Source organism: Micromesistius poutassou (genome assembly GCF_964030765.1).
Source record: "Micromesistius poutassou genome assembly, chromosome: 6".
NCBI classification, from domain to species: domain Eukaryota; kingdom Metazoa; phylum Chordata; class Actinopteri; order Gadiformes; family Gadidae; genus Micromesistius; species Micromesistius poutassou.
Window position 1 is genome coordinate 6279323 of NC_140276.1, and position 26918 is coordinate 6306240.

At 47.1% G+C, this 26918-nt stretch overlaps 2 protein-coding genes across 2 annotated transcripts in view; one reads left to right on the forward strand and one right to left on the reverse strand.

Moving 5' to 3' along the window:
* Positions 1–4218: 4218 nt before the first annotated feature.
* Positions 4219–9345, forward strand: f9a (coagulation factor IXa). The gene is made up of 8 exons (XM_084469765.1): positions 4219–4410; positions 4945–5141; positions 5384–5408; positions 5494–5607; positions 5974–6108; positions 6377–6711; positions 7345–7468; positions 8540–9345. The coding sequence occupies exons 1-8, from the start codon at positions 4317–4319 to the stop codon at positions 9136–9138; spliced, it is 1623 nt and encodes a 540-aa protein (XP_084325891.1). The 5' UTR covers positions 4219–4316; the 3' UTR covers positions 9139–9345.
* Positions 9346–10351: 1006 nt separating this feature from the next.
* Positions 10352–26918, reverse strand: part of mcf2a (MCF.2 cell line derived transforming sequence a) — a 33055-nt gene continuing 16488 nt past the window's right edge. The window contains exons 14-30 of the mRNA XM_084469985.1: positions 26160–26236; positions 25926–26011; positions 25499–25565; positions 25172–25287; positions 22665–22734; positions 22421–22513; positions 22002–22094; positions 21530–21655; positions 20595–20816; positions 19595–19687; positions 17913–17991; positions 17736–17799; positions 14410–14510; positions 13956–14065; positions 13634–13746; positions 13098–13201; positions 10352–12617 (exon numbers count right to left, since the gene is read on the reverse strand). Of these exons, the coding sequence (XP_084326111.1) occupies positions 12577–12617; positions 13098–13201; positions 13634–13746; positions 13956–14065; positions 14410–14510; positions 17736–17799; positions 17913–17991; positions 19595–19687; positions 20595–20816; positions 21530–21655; positions 22002–22094; positions 22421–22513; positions 22665–22734; positions 25172–25287; positions 25499–25565; positions 25926–26011; positions 26160–26236 (1655 nt within the window). The 3' untranslated portion in view covers positions 10352–12576. The remainder of the gene's footprint in view (positions 12618–13097; positions 13202–13633; positions 13747–13955; positions 14066–14409; positions 14511–17735; positions 17800–17912; positions 17992–19594; positions 19688–20594; positions 20817–21529; positions 21656–22001; positions 22095–22420; positions 22514–22664; positions 22735–25171; positions 25288–25498; positions 25566–25925; positions 26012–26159; positions 26237–26918) is intronic.

Here is a 26918-nt window from a genome sequence, read left to right on the forward strand (position 1 = left end):
TGGGGCCCTACGAGGCCTCAGCTTAAAATAATTTTCTGGGACAGACATACATAGCCACAGAGGGTGATTTATGCTGCGATATTGTTCCGGATGGTTCAGTCCTCCGCCTCTGGACTGTAAAGGAGGCAGCCTGCTCGAAGCTCTGCTAGAGGCTGATAAGAGAAGCCTGCTGCTTTTGTTTGGAGGGACAGTGCTGGCCACAATAAACTACCAGTCAGTCTGCGTGCCCTCTGGACCATTCCCACAGGGGTTACAACACCAGAGTCTTGTGTCATTGCATTTGCCAAAGATTTTATCTATTTGATAGAAAGTGAAATTCAAGTTTTTAGGAGCAAGTGCAATGTGTTTTACCCTGACTTGAAAATGTTTTGTATATTTGTATAGATCATTTGTGAAAAAAAAAACAAATCAATTATAAAAAGGATTCACAGAAAATGTGGACCTAAATTATTTATCACACTTGGCACTGCAGATTGATGTGCATGCGTGCGTGCATGCACGCCTGAGTGTGTGTGTGTGTGTGTGTGTGTCTGTGTGTCTGTGTGTCTGTGTGTGTGCGTGTGCATGTATGTGTGTCTGTGTGTGGTGGACTAACAATACACTCATAGCCCAGTTCTGTTACGGACGATGCACCTGCCCATTCATCTCCAAGCCCACCAGAGCTCAAATAGACTGGCCTCTGTCCTCAATGGTCAGAACAGGGTCATCCGGACTGGTCTACACAAGTCGGATCAGGCTCAAAGGTTGTGTATGGAAATGTTTTATTTCTACCACTTTGACCTTTGACCTTTCGCACGCCACTTAATTGATTGGGTCGCTCCTAACTGCAGATTGTGTGGGTTTTTTTTTTACCACCCATGTCAGGGTACATATATGCTGCATGATATACTTGTCACATATGTTGCTACACAGATAAATATGGTATGTCTTCATGGTAGAACATGCCTCACGTTGATGGAGGTTACAGACTTAATGGTTAAAGCCCCGACCAGGCTATAGATTTTAGCACCTCACGAGAGCTGCGATAAATATGCTGATTTAGCGTCAGTTTAGTCTCGACAGCCGAGGCCAAAAATATGAGCAGGAGAATAACATCGATCAACCATAGGGTCGACGGGTCGATGCACGGGGTTAATATTATATAAGAAGTAAGATTGTACATTATTCATTCCAGATGGGAAACGCGGGTGGTATTGAATGATACAGAGCAAGTTTACCTTGTTCTCAAAAAGTCATGATTGATCAGGAGAAATTATGTTTTACATGTTAAAAATGTAATTATTTGTTTAGTAGTCATATACAGTCTCGAACCAATGAAAAATATAACATTTTTAAATTATCAGGTGTACTGTCTGTGGCAGTTTTGAGTAGACTTACTTTTGAATTCATTATTTTGGAACAGACAACCTTTCCGGAAAGTTCTCCCTGGACGGGTAAGAGGTGCACTGTTACCGGTGAGTGATCGTCCATCACCTGTCACGGCGCCAACGGGGATCTGGGCTCCCATTTTAGTTTCCAGTTTTCCTCTTCACGATATTCACTAAAAGTCAGTTAGAAAGTAAGTAAGTAATATCTTAAGTCATTATAGCAAATGTACTAAACAATGTGTTTCACAAAGTGCTTAACAACAGCATAAGTGAGAATTACTCAAATTAATTAAATAGCAATTGGACCACCAATAAGGAAGTAGCCAGAGATAGACTGAGCCTCTGGCTAACATCACAAAGCAAGGTCATTATACTTTCATAATTCTGCATCATGTAATTCAATACCTCATTTGATTATGAACTGTTTTTGTTTCAGTTGTGACATGGCAATGTGGAGCACCATGGTCTGTCTGCAAAGCTTAGAATAAACCGTTTTCCAACACATTTGTGTCCTTGGCCTTGAACCCTCCATTAAATCAGAATCAGAGTCGGAATCAGAATCAGCTTTATTGGCCAAGTATGCACACATACAAGGAATTTGACTCCGGTAGGGTGGACACTCTCTGAGACAGTAAACAATAGACATACAAACAAACATACACATAATACACACAATATATAGAAATATTCCACATAGGGAAGATATAGGCTGCGTGCCATGGAACACAGCACAAGTAGCAGGTAGGTATTAGACATCTTATGTACAAAATATACATAATATATGAATTATGCATATACATAAGATATACATATATAAATATGGGCTGAAGGAGAAATACAAAGGAAAACTGTTTTTCAGGTTTCCCGTCCATGCAGCCTCTAAACCAGTCACCATTTGCAATGCGGTAGCCTGGTTAGATCAGTCGGACTCGGTAGAGCGCGAAACTCTACTCTCATGCTGCGATCACGGCCCTGAGATTCACATATGAATCTCAGGGCCGTGGTTTTGAGTCACACATTGGGCGCCAGTGTTGCAAGCTCTATATGCCACACTCCTCCTAGGTGACCTTTACCAGGCTCCTCCAGACAAGGACGCAGAGTGGGGAAGTTGGGATCCGGTTTATTGTAAGGTTTGCAGACATTGATACATGACCTGGTGCTCCATGTTGACAGGCAGGAGATCTCTCCCTGTGCGTGTGTGTGTGGGGAGATGGCTGGTCTCACCAGTTCAAATTGATTGCTCAGTGCACAACAGGTGTGCAGCCTCAACCCGGCCCCAGTGTCCAATCCGTCAGACTCGGGCCAGGTGAGGCTTCTGAAACAAGCCATCATCCACACACACTCCATGATGGTATAATGTGGGATTTAATATTTTCTGCACGTAATCTGGCTGAGTTGACAGACCAATGCCTTACTAAGAAGAACTGGGGAACTCAAAATAGCTCAATATTCAATCATGTTTTTTGAAAGGATAAATCACTACTACTGGAATACCAAATAAATAAAGTCCTAGTCATTCGGCTGATGTTTTATTCCTGGTACTGGCTGTCTTTGATGTATACAAAGACAAACTACCGTCTGTCATCTGTTATAAGGTTTGCCTTCTGTGGACTATTACAGGACTGCTGTTTTGCTTCTATTGTTTTCACTATTACACACCAGCATCAGTTAGCATACAGTGGCAAGTGACAAATGGGATTTTTCAACTAAGGCTAAGGTATCCATTAATTAGCCAACTAGGCCTACATGAATGGAAGACAGAGGTACGAGAGAGGGATAGACAGGGAGTGTCTATCTAGACAGGGAGAGACAGGGTATTCTGCAAAGTGAGCCATTATAATGTATTGCTCTATCTACACAGCCCAGTTGACATATTATCCAATGCCTGCGACGTGTTTTTGTATGCGCATGTTCAATTAGAAGAATAAACATAATAATGCCTACTAAAGATTAGGTTATAGCCTGCCTGGGCCGTGATGACATAACAGGAAGATCTGTAACAGAAAAACTGTTTTAATACTTGCCTTTTGGTAAGGGCTGTTTATCATTATTGAGCAAATTATTTGGTTTGATTTCTTTGTTATATTTATAGTCTCGCCAGAGGGACATGATTGAAAGTATCCGATAGTGAGTAGGCAGTTTTAATTACTCAAGCGTGAATTATTTAGCCTTGTAATGATTTAACGAAATATTAAACGTCTCCGATCGATACTTACCTCCACTTGAGCAGTCCCGGGACTCCCACGAGGGCGTGGAGAGGCTCGGGTTCTTTGTTATGCCAAACCACACAAGAGACACCGGAATTGAACCGTGGACGGCGGCCTCTTAGAAGCCCCGGAAGACCGAGTGAGCACATCGCTTCAGCCTTGACCACTGCATTAGTTTGGATATTGATTTATTCCATGTCGATGAGCGCCTCAACAACCCACCGAGGAATAGCGAGATGGAAACAACCCAGGATTAAATGCAGGACGTTTCAATCTGATCAAATGGGAGTTGGTTGCAAGGTTGATTTATGATGCATTGTCGATTGCAAGCTGATCGAGCCAACTCAAGCCTAAAAGCACATTCAATTAAAAAATATTAAATATAAAATCGAATCTATCGTGGAAATTAGTAATCGTAAAAAGTAGGACTATAATGGTATAAGTTAACAGTAGGCCTTATTAAGTCATAACGTGTAGGCCTACTTCCATAATTAAATGTGTAGCTTTCTGTATATATTGCTCTGAAGTGTACGAGCGTCCTCTGGTGGTGAACCTGCTACAGTACCCGTATTGTCCTGCACTTTTGGCCTTTGCTCAATATTCTGTTTGTTGACTTAAGTATACAAATCGTTTGGTGAGGCCAACCTGTAGCTTCTAAACTCGGGAAACAGCGGGGTGCATTCCCGATTGCATACTTAAAAAGAGTTGTATTTGGAGTGTGTCTTTGGAGCTGGATGTGTGAATGTACAGGGTTACAGGGTGCATGGCTCCGGTTGGACTAATTCTTTCGCTGCTATGCAGTTTGTTGCTGTTAAATGATCACCTTGGGTCTGGAGGTAACATACAACATGTATTTTTTATGTGGGCCAGGGCCTCTTACTAGGGGTAGTGGGCTACTAGAAACTGAACATGTGAAATGCTTCGACTGGTCAAAAATAATCATTATTTATAGGCCCTCTTATAAACCATCAATAATGTTGTAGGCCTACCTTATTATTTTGACTTAACTTCCACTATTGTAGTTCAGTGGCTAACTCTAATAGTAGGCCTAATAGGCTACTATTTTGCTCGAGAAATTATATTATTAACTCACATTTAAATACAAATATATAAAATGTCTCCGCTTCACATGCACAACAAATAACTAACAAAAAGTATGATATGTAGCCTAATATTAATATTGAATTTATGTATAATATTTGTATTACATCGCTTATCTAAGTGTAGAACAAATATAGGCCTACTGTATAAGGGAATTATACAGAATATAATATAATAATAAGTTATATCAATAAATAATTAATATAGCTAATGAATGAAAGCTATTGATACGGTTAATAACTCTGTATGCCCAATACGACCTCAACCAGCCCCGGCTCCCCAGGCTCCGGGCCCGGGCCTGGTGTTCCTGTCGGGCCGGGCGGCCGATAGTGTCCTTCGGCGGCAGCGACGCCACAACTCGGGGATGTTCGAGGAGTTCTATCAAGGAGACCTGGAGAGGGAGTGTGTGGAGGAGCAATGTGACCTGGAGGAGGCCAGGGAGGTGTTTGAGGACGACCAGAAGACGGTACGTTCTTCGTCTGAGTCACTTGTTCGTGAAAAAGATGTGGATCATCGCCGGTTGATGTGTATAGCTTTTAAGACTTTGATCAACAACCTACTCTTTTAATATTATTCATTAGGCCTACTCATCTACTATCTTCGAGAACTTAAATTGACCTAAGTTTCCCAGTTTTCTAACACATTTTCTATACAAATCTAATGATTTGACGATGCAGTGTTGAAAGCCTTTACTCTTCTGTGTTTCAGATGGAGTTTTGGGCTGGTTATATGGGTAGGAAATGTGCAATGAGATAATGTGCAGCTTTTTGAATTGTTGTTATTTAGTTTATATATATATATATATATATTGACGTCAGACGGTAACCAGTGCAGCCCGGACCCGTGTCAGAACCAGGGTGTGTGTAAAGACCTCCTCGGCTCCTTCACCTGCACCTGCCCCCCCGACTTCACCGGCAGACGTTGTGAGATCGGTGAGATACGTTTGACCCGATTCAAATGATGACCCAGAAATACAGACGATAAGTCCTATTTGATGACAGATTCCGTCAAAGCTAGAGATGAGTCATTCAGCCAATAGGGCTACAATGACGTTGACGTGTTGGATGTGGGGACTTTAACATGACTCATCGGTCGAGATCAACCAACCTGTTCAATCTATCCAGTATACCAAACCAAAAAGAGACATCTGTAAAATTATTCTATAATATCACTGACTGACCTCGACTTATCTTGACTGGTTGGGCTGATCAAATAAATAGAACACCACTTGTTTGGGGCGGGCTTATGCCACTATTGGCCTATAACCGAAAGGGTTCGCTTGTCTGTTGGGTCCTCAGCCACGGGCAAAAGGTGTGACGTAAACAACGGCGGCTGCTGGCACTTCTGTGAGTCGGTGGGAGACGCTGGCACTAGATGCTCCTGCGCCGATGGATTCAAGCTGTCCGACGACGGACTGGACTGTTTACCAGAAGGTATCACACCCAGCGGAGTCAATCCACCACCGAAAGGACGCTCGCTGAATTCCCTATCGCCTATACATAATAATCATGTCATTAGGGGCAGCAGGATGGTCTGGCGGTGAGGGTGTGTGACTCCCAGCCAAAAGGTTCCGTCTTTGAACCCAAGCGTCCGCAGTCTAATTGCCGACACCCTTGAGCAAGGCCGGCCGACACCAGCAGCCGACGACACCAGCGCCCGAACGTCGTGTATCTGTATAAAAAAAGGTCCTTGCTTCCGCAGGCGACTTCCCCTGCGGCCGGGACGTGGTGACGGTGATCAACGAGATGTCGAGACGGTCTCTATCGCCCAACGCCACGAGCAGCACGGCCAACGCCACCCTGACGCAGAACCAGAGTACCAACACCACCAACAGCAGCCCTACCCTCGTCACAGCCTCTGCATCCCCGTCGTGGTCCACGCAGCCCCCCTCCGCCGCCGCCGCCGCCGCCGGTGCCCTCCTGCTGACCCGCTCCAGGAGGAGAACCGGGGGGCTCTGGCCAGACGAGATGGAGCACGAGGAGGACAAGCGCATCGTGGGGGGGCTGGACGTCAGCCCCGGGGAGATCCCGTGGCAGGTAGGAGGGGGAGGGGGGCTCTGCTGCAGCTGGCAGGGCTCAGGACGGTCTGGTCTGGACAGTCTGGTGGTAAGACGGTTTGAGTCCGAAAGCGTTCCGCACCTGATCCCCGCGGTCTACCAGGTGGCGTCCCTCAGTGTCCCCTCAGTGTCCCCCGCATCGCTTAATTGGTGAAGGTCACCATGACACGCCACCAGGTGTGAGTGCGATAAGCCGCTACAAGCCGTTTTTGGAAATCGGCCCCTTATGACATCACAGGTGGGCGTGTCCACCCAGATGTGCGCTGGATAGATCAGTCCACCAGCCTACGCAGCGGACTGTAGCAAACGTTGCTCATCTATCTGCACACATCTAGGTGGACACGCCCACTGGTGATGTCATAAGAGACAGATTTCCAAAACGGCTTGTAACGGCTAATCACACTCACACCTGGTGGCATGTCATGGGACCTTTAATGGAATTGTTTATATATTTTGTACTATATTGTACAATGTTACGCAATGTAAGACTTACCAAGACATGAACACAACACAAAGTCGCTTTGATTGAGAAAAGTGTTCATGCAGAGAGCCTTTACCGTGTTTGACCTATGACCTATGACCTATAACCTATTCCGCCGGCTGCTTTGCCCAGGTGGGGTTGATCAACCGTCCCAGCGGTCAGCTGTTCTGCGGGGGCTCCATCCTCAGCAAGGTGTGGGTCATCACCGCCGCCCACTGCCTGGTGGAGGGAAGCCAGAACTTCTTCGTCAGAGCAGGTACTGCTGGGAGGGAACCATGGATGGAGAACATACTGGGGCCAAGCAAGAGACTTACCGTGTGACAAATGGAAAAACAGCCGAGTAACAGCACACATTTTATACCCAGAGATCAGCCAGCATCACTGGTTAAGTCGGACGAATGATATACGACACACCGTGTATGGGTGTGTGCGTGTATTAATTGCAGCTAGGAAAAGGGGAAAGGAGGATGACCCAAACATCACATCTGAGATAAACTCAAATGTGAAATAAAAGAATCAAACACGTGTAGACAGTGTCATTTACATTTAGGGAATTTAGCAGACGCTTTTATCCAAAGCGACTTACAACAACTACATTTGTCATAAGAAAGTGAAACAACATATCGCTGTCGGTACAGTGAGGATGTTCATATGCTGCATTCCAGTGCCCATCCAAAGCAATGGGACGTGGGACTTATCCTACCTGAAGTGTACTAGCTCCTACTTCAAAGCGATTCCGGGCAATTGAAGTCGAATGTAAACAGAAAACATGGACGACCGCCACGCTAAGCTTTTACCGTATATATATATCTTCATGCTAACAGATAATAACGACATCATTTCACGCCATAATATGAAAAACAAGTTGTGTTAAAATTGTGTGTCGAAAAACAACCCTACACGCAGAGAAGTAAAGTTTATAGCCTGTTTGTTGAAGTTTTATCTCTGACGACGTGTGACTCCACAGGCGCCGCCGTTATTCTCTGACTTATCTTAATGAAGTCGGGGTAGGTCGAGCTCCCCCGAGTTCCCTAGTAGGAGGTTCCACTTCGACAGGCATTCCAGTGCACTTTTCTTAGTTGGAGGCAGGATGTCCCACGTCCCATTGGTTTGGACGGGCACTGGAACGCAGCAATAGAAAAGCAAAGCACCAACAACCGCCAGGTTCACCCGTTCCCCGTACTCAACACAGATAGCTATGATGAGCTGCTACATAACGAAGTACTACAGTCTAACTAAATACGGCATCATGTAACAACGTGAATGACAGCGTAAATAAACTAAACCGTATCAACCGGGCGTCATTCCGTTCTCCCCCCCCCCCCAGGGGAGCACAACATCTACGCCCGGGAGGGCAGTGAGCAGGACCTGGAGGTGCAGGACGAGTACCTCCACCCCCGCTACAACTCCACCCTCAGCCTGTACAACCACGACATCGCCCTGCTGCGCCTGCAGAGCCCCATCCGCTTCACCCCCACGGTGGTCCCCGTCTGCCTGGGGCCCAAGGCCTTCACGGAGACCCTGGTGAAGGAGGGCTCCCCAGGCACCGTCAGCGGCTGGGGGCGGCAGCGCTTCCAGGGCGCCACCTCCTCCACCCTGAAGAAGGTGGAGCTGCCCTTCACGGAGAGGGCGGAGTGCAAGGACAGCAGCGCGGCCCGGATCACGCGCTACATGTTCTGCGCCGGTTACGAAGACGTGGCCAAGGACTCCTGCCAGGGCGACAGCGGCGGGCCCCACACCAACCGTTACCACGACACCTGGTTCCTGACGGGCATCGTGAGCTGGGGCGAGGAGTGCGCCAAGAAGGGGAAGTACGGCGTGTACACGCGCGTGTCCCACTTCTACCGCTGGATACGCAGGGTCATGAGGTCCAACAGCCGCAAGCTGGACCTGGATCCGGACGAGACGGACGAGCCGGATCCCTGACTGAACCCACCCGCGTGTTTTAGGCACTAGGGGGGGCGATAAGACTGCAAAGGAGACCCAGAGAAGCAGGTCTCACTTAATGCAGTTCAGCAATCAGAGGGATTATTGTTTTAAAACAGTCAAAGGTTGTGTTACTGTTTATTTTCTTTTATTTGGGTAGACATATTGACAACAGTTGTCAATCATTAATAAAGTGTTTGCTTACTATGTTGTTGGTGATTGATTTTGAAAGATAATGTAGAAATGTATGATTGGGTTAAAAACACCCTAAAGAAATTGTACATTCAATTCACAAAAAGTGCACTTTGATAGTGTGACATTTACCACACATTTTGCCATTCTGGTCTATCCAGTATGCTGATTATTTGAGTCATCCTTGATGTATAATAGGGTTCATTCCAAATGTATCTTCAGTAGTTCAACAGCGTTCATATTGTCATGTTGTAGCAATACTACCATCTGCTGGCCAAATAATGCTTTACGTCATGTCGTCTGTAAAGGAGAGAGATATAAAAGGTCCCCTATTTTACCACCAGGTGTGATGTTGATTAGCCATTACCAAGCCATTTCACAATCTAAGCTCTAGCGGCATCACACCCAGATGTATAGATGTTGGTTCAGTTGGTTCAGTCCACTGGGTAGGCTGGTAGCGTGATCTATCCATTATACATTACGTGTGATGACACTACAGGGAAGGTCTAGGAAATTACTTTTAATGGCTAATTAGCATCACACCGTGGGGTAAAAATAGGGGCCTTTAAGACTTTGAACAGGACCACATTATCAGCCAATTCCACTAAACCTCAGTTCCAAAAATTGGAACAATAACAATTAACATTCTAATTTCTATTGGAAATTTGGTTTAAAATATATGATATTAGTATTCCATTCAAAGATGTTTGCAGGTCAGATTCTTCTGAGCTTGGAGCCTGTCTGTACGGACCATGGGCGGTATGATGAGATCATGTGACCATCACATGGCACACTGCAGTCAACATAGTGAGACCACACTACAATGAGACCATAGAAGATGCTTCATTCAAGATAAATAAGGTTTGGATTGTCGAAACCAGCCATGAAAATAAAAACGGCACAGCTTTTTTTAATAAATACTTTTCTTTCTGTTCAGGGTGGCATGTTTTTTACATCATGAAAACAAACCATAGCGATGTATGTCAATAAATACTTCAATGTTTGTACAATATGGGAGCTAACCAAAAGATCACCCGTCAAGGATGAATGGACAATACTGCTCTGTTCTACAGCTGCCATGCAGTTTAAACAGAAACATTCAGCAGCAACAAGCAAACTACAGTAGGCTTGTCATGGAGCACACACTCACACACACACACACACACACAATAATTCAAGCAAATATTCAGTTTCCAATATGCGGAAACAAGTGCAAAGTCTGCAGCATTTTTGGATTGATATTAATTCTGACAAAAACCTGTCCTGTGAGGACTCCCCCAGCCCCCCCACCGCGCCAAACAAGAAAAGAAAAAGGTGGGGGGGGGGGGGGGGGGGGAGTAGATGGAGATGGGCGAGTCTCTTGCCTTCATTACTGTACAGAGAGAGACATGGTTGCATTGAGACACTGCGTGGCTGCCCCACACTGTGCCGAAACACAATGACAGTGAAATATATAATGAAACAACACAGGGTGTAGCACAATGTGTCCCCCGTCGCCGGCTTCCTGGGCTCATTTCCACATCAAACGCCGCATATCAAAGGCGGCCCCTCCCGACTGGGGGCCCAATTTGATGTGGTAAATTCATACAAGTCTGCAATCAATATTTAATTAAGCGCCAGGCTCAGTGTGGCGCATTTGGTATTTGCGGTGCCGATTCCGTTGTTTAACGGGCGTCCGGGTTTAAATGTGCTGTAATGAGGGGAAGAGTAAACAATCCATAGAGGGCTTACACACATTCAGCATTATACTCACCACGAGCCCGCCCTCTTTCGCTAGCTCTCTCTCTCTCTCTCTCTGCTCGAATTCTACCTCTCTCTCCCACCTCTGTAGTCGGGACTGACTGACAGGCAGGAGACCCCAACAGGGACCACACACGCAATCCAGGGGAGGATGACAAGCGTGTGTTTCCCTGTGCCAGGATCCTCCCCTATCTCTAACACAACACGTGTGCACACACTTAAAACACACACACAACGCCCCCCGCCGAGGAATAGCTCTCCCCATCCGTCTTCATCATCATCCTCCTCCTCCTCCTCCTATGATGCGTCTGAGACTGTCACCAGTCAAGTGGCAACCGTCTCAGCACGGTTCACCTGTCCTCCAGTATTGAAACATTATACATCCCAGGCAGGGGACATGACAGAAATGACAGCGTCAACGGGGCGAAGGGGCGACGGGGAGGGGTTGCACAGCTCTGTGCTTCCCCGGAGCCCGGCGCGGAACAGGGTCATCATTCAACACACACACACGCACACGCACACACACACACGCACACACGCGCACACGAGCGCTGCTTTTTTCTTTCGTACCTTTTGTTTAAAGTGCCTTGTTGTATATGTGTAAGAAAGTGGAAACAGGGGAAGGAGGAGCGAGAGACAGAGAGAGAGACTTAGAGAGAGAGAGGAGAGAAGAGAGAGAGGCGAGAGACGGAGAGAGAGAGAGAGAAAGAAAGAGAGAGAGAGAGAGAGAGAGAGAGAGAGACAGAGATGATTTAAAAAGAGGCATTATGGCACGGCACAGTTTGGCATTCTAACTCTTAGGGAGCGTGGAAGAAGGTGCCTTGAGAGAAAAAATATAATGAAAAATGTAAGAAATTAAAGATATTTAGGAAAATTACATGTAATTAAAAAAAAAAAAAGTACATGTTAAAAATGACTTTCTTTTTTTTTTTTAAAGAAATACTTTGACACAAAGCCTGTTTGTGTCCACATGACAGACGCCGTGACATGCTCAACACAAGCACTGACACACAAACTCATTTATTTGTTGGAAATTACTTTTGGATTGGATTGTTCTCCAGTCTTAATGAAGAAATGGGGTCACAGTTCGGCCGCAGTGGCGTTACTCCAAACCGTCTCAAAGTCTTTTTCCGGACCGAAAACGGGAACATCCAGAAAAAGGGGCTTATTCTTCAAAAGGGGATTAATGTCCTGTTGCATTTGTGCTGATGCCCTGGTTTTCTCTTGCTGTTCAAAAAATGGCGAACATTCAACAGTCACAAGGGTCCTCAAAGGAAAGAGGAGCATTAAAAAATGTTATCCACTAGATGTTTTTTTTTAATCCATACAGAGTCCTTGGGTATTCTCTTTAATGATGGAAGGGATCTGGGTACAGTCATCAGCCGAAGTTGAAGGGGAAAAGTTAGTGGATATTGATTTACCAGACATCTGTGGTTCAGTCTGTCTGTCATGTGTCCATAAGCTCAATATCACCGCAGGTTTATTCTGTGCTTTTCTTTTTTGCTTTTATGGAGAGCTGAGCTTCCTGACCTTCAGATTCCCTGGGTCTGCAAAGGAGTAGACACATTTACATCACAAACCATCTCGGAAATATATATGAAGCTAATAACAATAATAACAGCGGGCAGCATACTTCAAAAGAAGCCGATTTCTTTTCCGTCTGGCGGAGACCGAAGAATTTCTTTTGCAGGTGAATTTGTTTAATACTCAACGCGGTTTCGGTTTGGTGACTGAATGTTCTGTTAGATAAGACCAGTGGGGTCTTCTTGAAGACGGGAAATCAGGATTCAGATTTCAGAAATAAATCTTAATATACCAAGGTCGCCTTGATGTTCGTCTTTTTATCTCACGCATGTTCGCATTGCCGTCATAAACATTCCCGATAAAAATAAGACATTTTGCAGTGCGTGTTTGTACATTTTCCCTGCATTCCCCGCGTTCTATCGAACGCGCAAAAAAGTATAGCTGTCCACTTTAACGTAAAATACCAGGTCAAAGAAACCAAGGGTGCAAGGACATATCCTTACCTCCTAGTCTGGAGTAGTGACCTCGATTGTTGTGGCCCAGAATCAGCTGGAGGCGGGACGAAGGGACCACGCCCTCCTGCCGGCGACTCAGGTTCTTCACCAGCCTAGAGGGGGAGGAGCCAAAGTGAGCAGGAATAACAGTTAGTTCAACCAGCCTGAAGGGGGAGGAGCCAAAATAGGCCGAATGACAGCCTCCTTCCAAAGGGGGCTAGACTGTGCAACAAGGACAGTTGGATCAATTGATAAAAGTGTGTGTTTAACGGAAAGTGAGTTGTTTTCAAAACCAATAGAGGGTGCTTTTGACCCGGTTTACACTCGACGAGTGTACAACAACTCAGTCCAAGGTCAAAGAGGACAAGAAGTTCACACGCCTGTTGCCGTCTTTTCTCGACACACACACACACACACACACACACACACACACACACACACACACACACACACACACACACACACACACACACACACACACACACACACACACACACACACACACACACACACACACGTGTCTGTGGACATGCCGTGAGACCCACCACAGGCCCTGGCTGTCGACACGCTGCAGGTGAATGACGTCACCACACTTGATGGACACGTTGTCGCTTCCGTTCTTCAGACAGTCGTCCAACGCCCTGTATCTGCCCGGAGACTAGGCGGGGGGGTTGGGGGTTGGGGGGGGGAGAGTAAGGAGACTGGATGTATTAAACAGACGGTGGTGGTGATGAGCCAATCCCCCCCCCCCCCCCCCCCCCACCACGGTGGCCACACCCCCCCACCACCACACATCCCACGCATGTGAAACGTCAGACAAAGGCACGCGGTTGGATCCGTCTCTCCCCGGCCAGGCGGTGACCTCACCAGGGCGATGACCTCATCGTCTGTGTCCGGCGGGTGGGCGTGGTCCCGGCCCCCAGGCCAATCCTCCAGACCCTCACAGATGTCTACTGAGTGAGGCGCGCCAGGCCAACCTGACACACACACACACACACACACACACACGTATGGATAAGTCTATATATTTGCATTTGCATTTCTTTTTTTTACGGAATTAGGACATATGTAATGCTGACAATAAATGGATGTGTGAATGTGTGTGTGCGTGTGTGTGTGTGTGTCTAATGAATATGTGTCAGTGTCTGTGTGCGTATGCATGTGCGTGCGTGTGTGAGTGCGCGTGTGTGTGTGCGTGCGTGCGTGCTTGAGTGCGCGTGTGTGTGTGTGTTTGTGTGTGTGTGCGCGCGCGCGCGTGCGTGTGTGTGCGTGTGTGTATATATATATATACACGTGTGTGTGTGTGTGTTACTGCACTCACTCCGGCGGTTATGCTGCGGTCGAGGGGAGTGGGGCTGTGGGTCAGGACTGCTCCGCCCCGACTCGGTGTCCTCTGAGCTCACTGATGCCCTCTGCTGTTTGCTGCGAGAATCACACGTCAGGTTCACTCACACACACGGCGAATCAACCCCCCCCAGTCCGTACACACTTTCACCGGACGGAGACGGCCCTCCCACGCCACACAGTCTTGGATCAGCTTTCATTTAGGCCTATACCCCATCCCACACTTAGTGCAATAAACAAAGCTGGTCCCAGATCTGTGTTCATCCACTTGAACCACTTCTTCATGATGTTCTTATAGCAGCTAACGGGTAGCCCCCCGGGGGGGGCCAGGCAGCCAGCCGGGGCAGAGCGGAGGGCAGCCAGCCACGTGCATGGTTCTCTGTAGAACAGGCGGGCGGTGAGGACTCACAGAGCCCTGACCGGCTGACACACGATGATCACACATCGGACCAGCACTGGTCAGCGGCGACCACCAGATCACGGACCTCCGATTCGGTCGAGAGATACGTTCAGAGATCAGCCAGCTTGCGTTGCAGAATGTCAAGCAGGGCAGACTGTCCTCTGAAAGGCCGTTCTGCTCGGTGAGAGGGTTACTGATTACGAATGTATCAAATAACCCCCCCCCCCCAAAAAAAAAAGAATAGAATACAGAAATGAACCGAGTTTCTTTTCTGTCCGAAGATCCGTTTGCGCGACATGCAACGTAGCAGATCTCAGATCTCAGATGCAGAGATGAATGCACGATGCATGTGGTTGAAGATGCCATGTCGAAGCTAAAGGGGGAGGAGCTAGTATGGAGACACTTTCCTCCCGTCGTGGTCTCATGGAGGGAGGGAGGGGGGGAGGGAGGGCGGGAGGGTGGGAGGGAGGGAGGGCGGGATGGAGTGACTGACAGGTGACAGGTCAGTGATCCCAATGATCCAGAATGGGGGGACGGTGGGAGTGGCGGGCGGGGGGGGTCAGGGGGTGTGGTGGTGCAGATGGCGGTCAGTATGCAAACACAGCAGCACCAGGGATCCCCACGAGGGGGGGTGGGGTCTGGCTGCAGCCTGTAGGACTGTAGGACATCCACATCCAACTGCTACCGTCACTCACACCCGTCCGGTGCTGAAGCGCTGTTCGCTGGGCGTGGAAAGTTTATCTTCTTTCAATCCCTAACCCTAACCACTACTACCCTAACCCTAACCACTACTACCCTAACCCTAACCCTAACCACTACTACCCTAACCCTAACCCTAACCACTACTACCCTAACCCTAACCACTACTACCCTAACCCTAACCACTACTACCCTAACCCTAACCACTACTAACCTAACCCTAACCACTACTAACCTAACCCTAACCACTACTACCATAACCCTAACCACTACTACCATAACCCTAACCACTACTACCCTAACCCTAACCACTACTACCCTAACCCTAACCACTACTACCCTAACCCTAACCACTACTAACCTAACCCTAACCACTACTAACCTAACCCTAACCACTACTAACCTAACCCTAACCACTACTACCCTAACCCTAACCCTAACCACTACTACCCTAACCCTAACCCTAACCACTACTAACCTAACCCTAACCACTACTACCCTAACCCTAACCACTACTACCCTAACCCTAACCACTACTAACCTAACCCTAACCACTACTACCCTAACCCTAACCACTACTACCCTAACCCTAACCACTACTACCCTAACCCTAACCACTACTACCCTAACCCTAACCACTACTAACCTAACCCTAACCACTACTACCCTAACCCTAACCACTACTAACCTAACCCTAACCACTACTAACCTAACCCTAACCACTACTACCCTAACCACTACTACCCTAACCCTAACCACTACTAACCTAACCCTAACCACTACTACCCTAACCCTAACCACTACTACCCTAACCCTAACCACTACTAACCTAACCCTAACCACTACTAACCTAACCCTAACCACTACTACCCTAACCCTAACCACTACTACCCTAACCACTACTACCATAACCCTAACCACTACTACCATAACCCTAACCACTACTACCATAACCCTAACCACTACTGCCCTTACCCTAACCCTAACCAATACTACCATAACCCTAACCCTTACCACTACTACACCTAACCCTAACCCATCATTTAATCTAAACATCATCGCTGGCGTAGAACCTCCAACGACGTTGCCGGTACAGTTGGCTGTGGCTGTGTCTGTCCTGCAGGCTGCAGCCGGACATTACTGACGGGGGGGGGGGGGGGGGGGGGTGGGGGGCGATGGGGGCGGGGCCATGCCGAGGCCGGGAGGGCTGAGTTTACCACTGAGCATCGGGGCGGGTCAGTGGCGCTGGGGCTGGTGGCAGGGCTGTGGCCACTGCCTGGGGCGGGGCCGCGGGCTCCGGGGGCGGGGGCTCCGGGAACGCAGGCACAGAAAGACGTCGGCCGACAGCGACACAAAGTCCAGCCCCGGCAGGCAGCCCCGGGGCCCGGGGACCACTCTGGAGGGCCGCACGCCCCTGCAGCGGGGGAGGTACAGGTGTGGGGGGGAGGGTTTGGTGGGGGGGGTGGTGAGGGTACGGGGTGGGGGGGTGGGGGGAGGTCGGGTGGGTGGGAGGGAAGGACAGGGAACCAGACGCTAGTGGGGGAGACGAGAAGGGCCGGGCCAGCCTCACCCTGCCTCCCCCTGTCTCCTCCTGCCTCCTCCTGTCTCCCCCTGTCCCCTACGCGGCGCTGAACACACACACACACACACACACACACACACACACACACACACACACACACACACACACACACACACACACACACACACACACACACACACACACACACACACACACACACACACACACACACACACACACACACCCCCAGGAGCCTGCCCTGTCCTAACCTGGCGCACACGCCCGGCGCCGTGGATCCATCGGATCGGAGAGACACATCGCACATGTTTTATCTGAGCGGCGGCGCGCCGACGGAGGTGGACGGTGCACATGTTAACAGAGGAACGCTCCCACCCTCGGCAGCTCACGGGCTGACCAGGCTGACAAAAAAAAAAGAGATGGAAACGTTAACGACTGATCAAAGGGAGCTGCACTGTGAGCCGCCGAGAGCGGGAGTCTCTTCCATTAACACGGGATCTTCAGCTACCGCGGTGGGGACGGCCCACCTGTTTTTCGCTGCTCGCGTCGTGTATCCGTCTGTATCCGTGTACATACGTGTATGCTATGAATGCATGGGTGGGTGTCGTGGTGAACAGGTTGGCTTGGATACAGGGGGGGGAGGAGACACAGAGCAGACACTCACCTCTCGTGGTGGAGCGGAGTGAGAGGAACGTGCTCTACCAGCTGGCTGTGTTGATACGCTTCATCTAGACGGCGGTAAAGGAGGGGGGAGGGGGGAGGGGGGGAAGTCAGTTCAAGGTTGGGCTGTTTGTTTAGTGTTGTGTAATAACTAGGAGTCCGAGGGAGGTGTTTGTTGGACCTTTGAGCAGCTTCTGCTGGCTGGTGAGGATCCTCCTCAGCTCGTTCAACCAGGTCATCTTCACCTCCACGGTGGGGGCCTGGGGAGAGGACGGAGGGACGGATTAAAAACAAAAAGGAACGATTTTGCTCCGAGAACCAAGGGTACAGTCCTTCCTTTAAGGCTCTGCTTCTAATCTGTGATCAAATAACATTGGACAGAGCCACACCAGAACAGATTTTTACAGTACAAACTGCAACAGGAAACTGTGTAGAAATGTCACACTCATCGCAGGACCTCATAGATATATATATACTGACTAGATATCGCCTGAGCTGCGCTGTTCAGTGGAACATATACGTCAACGCCGCCGCCATCTTGCCGCGGGGTAACCACCCACCTGGATGAATGAATGTCGATGGGACAGAAGTCAAAAAGTCAAAAACAGAAGTCAAAATCACTCTAAAACGCCTTTTTTCAAGGAAATCTTCACTCAGGTCGGGTCAAACGTAAATTAATTAAAAATACTTATTATTATTTTTTTTACTATCATTACACGTCTGACCTATGTCAGAAACCATCCCGCTTGAATATTGCCTTAAAATAAGGCGTTTTAGAGTGATTTAGACCGGGAAAGGACCTCTGCCCCATCGACGTTCATTCATTCAGGTGGGTGGTTACCCCACGGCAAGATGGCGGCATTGTTGACGCATGCTTAGAAGCTGAATGCGATATCTAGTCTGTATATATATCTATGATATCTAGTCTGTATATATATCTATGATATCTAGTCTGTATATATATCTATGATATCTAGTCTGTATATATATCTATGATATCTAGTCTGTATATATATCTATATCTAGTCTGTATATATATCTATGATATCTAGTCCGTATATATATCTATGATATCTAGTCTGTATATATATCTATGATATCTAGTCCGTATATATATCTATGATATCTAGTCTGTATATATATCTATGATATCTAGTCCGTTTATATATCTATGATATCTAGTCTGTATATATATCTATGATATCTAGTCTGTATATATATCTATGATATCTAGTCTGTAAATATATCTATAATATCTAGTCCGTATATATATATCTATGATATCTAGTCTGTATATATCTATCTATGATATCTAGTCCGTATATATATCTACGATATCTAGTCTGTATATATATCAATATCTAGTCTGTATATATATCTATGATATCTAGTCTGTATATATATCTATGATATCTAGTCCGTATATATATCTATGATATCTAGTCCGTATATATATCTATGATATCTAGTCCGTATATATACCTATGATATCTAGTCCGTATATATACCTATGATATCTAGTCTGTATATATATCTATGATATCTAGTCTGTATATATACCGGTATCTATGATATCTAGTCTGTATATATACCGGTATCTATGATATCTAGTCCGTATATATACCTATGATATCTAGTCTGTATATATATCTATGATATCTAGTCTGTATATATATCTATGATATCTAGTCTGTATATATATCTATGATATCTAGTCTGTATATATCTATCTATGGCAGGACCTGATGTGTTGCAACAGGATGTGAACTAAGCAGAGTTCCAACATGTCCCCCTTAAAGGGGCGGTGGAGGGTTGTGTAGACACAGTCACCCGCTGGTGTGGAGGGCGCGGCGGCCCATTCACCTGAATGACGTACACCTCCTCCCTGCCGCTGTACCAGATCTCAAACTTCTTCACGTCTCCCTTGACGTTCTCCGTTATTCCCACCGCGGTCATCTGCCGAGACGTTTCAGACGCACACACACACGCACACGCGATAATACAACCACACACACACACACGCAAAAGAACAACTTATAGGAAGGGCACAAAAGCGCACCCAACAGAAACAGAAACACACACACACACACAAACAAGAATAGGGAAAGGAACGCATGCTTGCATGTGCGTACACACACACACACACACACACACACACACACACACACACACACACACACACACACACACACACACACACACACACACACACACACACACACACACACACACACACACACACACACACAGAAACAATTTGGATGCCAGACGTAACACGCGGCACAACCAACATCACTCTTGCATCATGACACAAAACACCTGCCAACATGTGTGCGTGTGTGTGTCAGAAGACACATGTGTAAACACACACTTCCCCTACGCTCCCACCCCCTCCTACATTATAGATCTGCTGCTGTGTGCTGCTGAACCGGAGGGAGCCACACTCGAGGGCCCTGTTCAAAGACATCCGGTTCTAAGGGTCTCTAGTTTTACCAGAGGCAAAGATTGCATCATCAGCCGTTGACGATGGATGCCTCTGGGCAGACTATCCTCGTATGAACCTGATCCAGACCCAGAGCACTGTTTTATTTTCTACATAGAAAGGCCGTGCCAGGGGCAGCAAATAAACTCTGGCTAGAAACCCAGAGATGCACGTCAGTAGCTGTTGTCACACCCGTAATAAAGCTCTCTTTTTTGACAAAAAAACAAATCAATCCATCAAAACATGGACTGGACTATATGGACTGCATTTATGCAGTGCTTTTTTGTAACCAGAGGCCATCCAAAACACATTCACCCATTCATCCACACATTCACACACCGACGGCGGCGTCAACTTCTAAGTAACTCCTAAGCCACGGACCTTGAGGCAGTGCTTGAAGCTGTAGGAGGGCGTCTTGTCGCAGCCCTCGCCGTGCTCCTCGCGCCGCTTGCAGAACAGCAGGGCCCGCTCGTACAGGAAGAGGTGCCGCTGCATGGGCTTGAAGCGCGCCAGCTCCTTCATGCGCGTGGGGCCCTTCTTGTGGCTGATCCACACACTGAAGGAGCCCTGCATCAGCACGCGGCCCAGCTCACACAGCTCCCCCTGGTGGGGCCGACGTGGAGGGGGCGAGAGAGAGAGAGAGAGAGAGAGAGAGATGGAGAGAGAGAGAGAGAGAGAGAGAGAGAGAGAGAGAGAGAGAGAGAGATGGGGAGGGAGAGAGAGAGAGAGATGGAGAGAGAGAGAGAGAGAGATGGAGAGAGAGGGAGGGAGGGAGGGAGGGAGAGAGAGAGATGGAGAGAGAGGGGGAGGGAGATGGAGAGAGAGATGGAGAGAGAGGGAGGGAGGGAGGGAGGGAGGGAGGGAGGGAGAGATGGAGAGAGAGAGATGGAGAGAGAAAGAGAGAGACAGAGAGAGAGAGAGAGAGAGAGAGAGAGAGAGAGACAGAGACAGAGATATAAATGTTAGAGGAGAGAGAGGAAAGTAGGGAGACAGAGAGAGACCACACGAAGAGAGAGGCAGAGACAGTGACACTGGGCCTTAATGTAAAGATATTGACCTTGTTTAAGATGCGTTTTACATGTAAAGGTTAAATTAATTACATTATGTAGCGCTTTCCGGACCTGTGGCAACTCAAAGAGCATTTCAATTATAGCCTCCCATCCCCCCCAAACACATTAAATCACTGACGGCGGTGCCAACCATTTAAATGGTGGTAATGGCTAATCAGCATCCCAGCTGGTGGCGGACAGGGGGACCTTTAGGAGGAAGGAGAGAGGAGGAGATAGATGGAGAGAAGGAGAGAGACAGAGCCCTACCTCGTAGCCGGTGATGGCTATCTGGTGCATGGAGTCGTTCACGGACTTGAGCAGCTCCAGCATGGCTGCTAGCGCCCCCTGCAGTTCAGATGTGTCCTCACTGCCTGTACTGCACTTCAATAACTCCTGAACACACACACAGACACACACACACATAACAAATAAGAAAAAAGCAATTACATAGGCTGCAGTCTGCTTGGGAGGATGGTGAAAGGATTCTTTGTGAAATATTATGAAATATTATATTGTATTTCAAATATTATGAAATATTATGTACACTGTCCTATTAAGCACTGTGTGTTTGTGTGTGTGACATACTGTCTGTATTTGTGCGTGAGTGAACTGTGACTGTAAGGGTGTGTGTACTGTGTGTGTGTGTGTGTGTGTGTGTGTGTGTGTGTGTGTGTGTGTGTGTGTGTGTGTGTGTGTGTGTGTGTGTGTGTGTGTGTGTGTGAACTTGAGATGACCCCACCTTTAGTAGCAGCTGGTATTTGGTAATGCGTTGGACGGGCTTCAACAGATACGAGTCCAAGCCCAGTTTGTGCTCCAGTTTCTTTTGACACTCCTGCATTAAAGAGCCACGCCAACATCAACACACTTGTAGCCCAACACACACATTTAATTGTTGTACTTTTTGTATGAACTAGTATGCGTAAACTACAGAGAAAACTGGTGGAGTATGATTTGTTTTCAACAAAAAACTGTTATTGCATATCATTATACATATATATTATATATACTATTGTTATTATATTATCATTGAAATATATTTTAGAAACAACATGTACAGAGGAACACAAAACAGGTTACATTCATCTTAAATGATATGATAAGACCATCCCAAATGTGTTCTCTGCCAATAGGAAGCTAAAAGCAGGACTGAAAGCACACCTGGAAGAAGGCACAGTCGGAGAACTGCCGCCACAGCGCCTCCGAACGCAGCTTATTCTGACAGAAACACTCATACATCTGGAAGTTTTCTTTCTGGGGGGGGGGGGGGGGGGAAGAAAAAAACAAATCCCATTACACCGAGGCGTGTGGCGTTGACACACGGCTAAGTAAACAACACGTCCAAAATGTCACAAAATCCTAAGTATGTCAACTGTGGCAGCGCTCAGAAACCAAGGGAGCGTACCTGCTCCAGGAAGCAGGCTCCCACCCTCTCCGGGGTGTCCATGCAGCCCTCCAGGTCCTGGAGGAACACCCTGTAACGCCGCACAACCCGCAGTGAGAACACACACCCCCACTGGAGGGGTCTAGACTGGTTCAAGTACAAAATACTTTATTGTCCCCCAATGGGGCAATTTGTTGTGCAGCAGATAGTGTACACATCGCACACAATCACACATACAATAAAAAAAAACACTAAACAATCGATAAATAGTAGTCAGTATAAAGGGGAGGTTGGAAGGTGTTATCTACGGTTATTTGTAGAATTTAGAAAGTGTGTTAAAGAGTGGCTGCGGGTACAAAAGAGTGTTTATATCTGCTGGGTTTGAATTGTGGGAGATTAAAGGGTGATCCGGAGGGCAACATCTGAAATTCAGCCTGTAAGGGATGAGAGCTATTTGACAGGATAGATTCAACCCCCTTTTAGCATCTACTTCTGAGAGACTTCCCCCAGGCCTTTCTGCTTAGAACCTGTGACACGGCTGCTCACCGTAATTATCTTGGAAAGGGAACTACATCACACGTGTAAAATCAAATGCTAAATTCTACTTCTCACCTTCAAAGCCCTCCGGACCGTGACCTTGCTCCTCCTTACCTCTGTGACCTTCTGACCCCTTATACTCCCTCCCGCTTCCTCAGATCACGTAACCACAACCTCCTCTCTGTCCCCCGCACCAGACTTTCTACTCTGGGTGGCGGGCCTTTCAGCGCCATGGCCGCCAAACTCTGGAACTCCCTTCCTCACTCCCTCCGTGACTGTCCCTCCTCCTCCCCTCTCTTTAAAGCTCATCTCAAGACCTTTCTGTATGAAGGACACTTCTCCTCTTCCACCACTGCATAGACCCTCTGTATACATTTTTTAATTTTTATTTGCGTTGTTGTACTTCTTGTTGTGCTGTCTTGCTCAGTGTGCGCTCTCATGAATCTGTACAGCGACCTTGAGTGTGAGTAAAGGCGCTATATTAAATAAACATATTATTATTATTACGTAAGGTTTCGATATGGTCACAAATGTTGTATTTAGAGTCGGCGACCTTGCAACTCACAAGGTCGTCAAACCTCCTGTTCATGAAGTCAAATTCACCACGACAACACAAAACCGTGTTATGTCGTAACACTTCATTATGTTACGACCCTGCTTGTCATTTTTGGGGTTTGCATGGGGTTGGTGCTGTTGAACATTATCAGGTGAGGGGACCATTCAAAAGATGGCAAACTTTGCCTCATTATGCGTACAACCGTCCACAGCTGTGACCATGAAGACTCTCAACACTCAAAGTCACATGCCCAAAACCAATGGACTCCCGTGCTTCAAGCACAGTTTTTAATTGAGGTAACAAATCAAAGCCTCTTTCATTACCGCGTGACACAGCGGCTCCATACACACTACAAATCAAACAAAGGCATTGTACAACACCATAAGTGCATAACGGCAGCCCTCGCTCACCAGTCTAATTTAACATTCAATATTACAACTGACATACCACACCCCCCCACCGGATGCTACAGTGTAATTATTTCCCAGCCTCAGCCATCAAACTGAGCCATTTAACACAGCAGGGCACCAGCGAGGCGGAATCAGTACAAAGATCAACACTAATCAAGCCCCCCCCACGCTGAGAATTAAAATTACAGGGAAAAATAAAAGGTTGACAGGATTGGAGAAGCCTTTGTTTTAACCAGGAGTGACTGTTTCATTACCCACAAGATGTCCCCGAGACAGATCTAGGGAGCAGTGGGCGGGGGTAGGGGGGCGGTAATGGAGCTGTAACAGCTAACTGCTACCTAGTAATTAGTAAGAAGAAATAAGTAAGCCAAGCAGTGTGGTAGTGTGACGCTACAGAATGACACAAACAACAAGAAACTAAAAGGAAGATCATTTTATCAATCAAAGATAAATTATCAGGATAATTGATTTTTTGCTATTTTTTGTTATTTGACATTTTTTATTCCTCCTTGAATCTATTGCTCGATACACGTTGTTTGTGACAATTGCTTGCACCATTATTCTCTGTATTGATCACACAACTGTGTAGTTATGAATTTATCTTAAAGGCTGTGTTTATGGTTTATCCAGGAGGGGTATGTTTTAAAGCATTAATCCGGAAAAATCATACTAAAAATATCTTATTTCATATTATTCCTGTCTTGTGTGTCTCTATTATTGCCCATTATTCTTTATATTTTGAGTTTAGCTTATATTCATGGTTACAGTGTCCGTTTACAGGTAATGTGTATGTATGTATAATTCACACACACAATGATGGATTGTTTGATAGGGCAGGAAGGTTCAGGCAGACAGCGAATAGAAAACAGTGTATTGAACATTTATAAATACGAAATATTGAGGAAACGGTGGAACAAATACATTCCAGCGATCCATACAGGTTCTAAAATCCATTCGGCAACAGCCACAAAAATGAACTTCCTTCACATTGAACGCCTATAATTTAACACGCAATTAAACATCACCTGCTGTGGAAATTGTATATCTCTGGCATGTTGCCAAACAGGATGTCTCTCTTGCTGCGCAGGATTGGGGGCAAGAGATCCCACAGAGAGGGGTTGTCCATCTCTGCCCGGTAACCCTGAAATATGCATTAGGAACATCTAAATAGGCCTATTATGATGACAGCAGCAAAGACAGCCTTTACGGCTGTAATCAATACATTTTAATCATGATAGCCCAGCAGGGGGTCTGCGGGGCAGGGGGCCTGAGATGGAGCCCCATGGTGAGCATTATGGAGATGAATTGTATGCACTCAAGTGTAAAGCGGGAAATAAAAAAGGAGGTGTCACCAGTAAGACTGATAGGAGCTCCTCCACGTAGACCCTCTCCGTCTCAATCAGTTCCCTCAGCACATGACTGTGGAGGACCCACGCACACACACACACACACACACACACACACACACACACACACACACACACACACACACACACACACACACACACACACACACACACACACACACACACACACACACACACACACACCACACACACACACACACACACATACACAAATGTATACAGAGAGAGACATGGGAACACACATGTACACATACACACACACACACGAATGTATACAGAGAGAGACATGGGAACACACATGTACACATACACACACACACACACACACACACCCCGGAGGGCGTCATTAGCGTGGTGAAACAGAGAGGTAAACAACCACAACACGGAGCCCGGCGGGCAGATGGGCGCTCACCGCTTCAGCAGATCGGGGCTCTCCTCTCCGTCCAGCGTGTAGGACACACAGCTCCGGTTCTCCTGGTAGTCGTGCATCACCTCGATCTGGAGCCAACGCGGGGAACACACAAACCACGTCACTCTCCATGTGGGGTTAGTAAACGGTGGCGAAAAGCCAAACGTGTCTCATAGGAAGTCATAGGAAAAAAAATCCAGTTTTGGTTTAATTAAGCTCGTTTTTCTGCCCCCCCACCTTTCTACTGCTGGAGGTTTTCCGTGATGTTTTCTTTCCGGGCAGAGACAGGTCAAAGGTGAACTTCAAGCCATCACCTTTATGAAAAAAAAATAATAATAATAATCGGTTGTTGTATTTTAGCCCTGCTGCAGCATGGTTGTTAAAATACATTCACGGTCAATCAAACAGACTCGCAGAATTTCTCGAAGGCGACGTAGGTCAGATGTGAGGTTGAGAGCCCCAGTGGGGTTAGTCTGAACCGGTCAGGGTTCAGGGAGCTGTAGTACTCGTGGTGTGCTTCTTTATCTCGTCATCAACACGGTGAACAGCTGACATGAACGCTACTCCTTCATCCCAGCCTTTGAATCCCATTTGTATGCATGTGGGTGTGTGGGCCACATTATGTACGTGCACCATAATACCTGCATTGCAGTGTGCGCGTGTGCGTGCGTGCGTGTGGGTGCGTGTGCGTGCATGTATTTGTGTGTGTGTTTGCGTGCGTGTGTGTGTGTGTGTGTGTGTGTGTGTGTGTGTGTGTCTTTGTAAATGCAAAAGTCTTTGTGTACAGTATACCTCCACACCGCCCCCCCCCACCCCCCCCCATATCACCCCCCGCGGCGATTCCCCAGGTGTGCGCTCGGACAGCCTAAAGATAGTTAATCATCAACCATCATATCATCGTTATTATTAATCTCATTAGTAGAGGGGTCAGATCAGATAACAGAACAAAGCCTGTTCACGGAAAACAACCAGCCTTAATGACCACGGATGCAAACA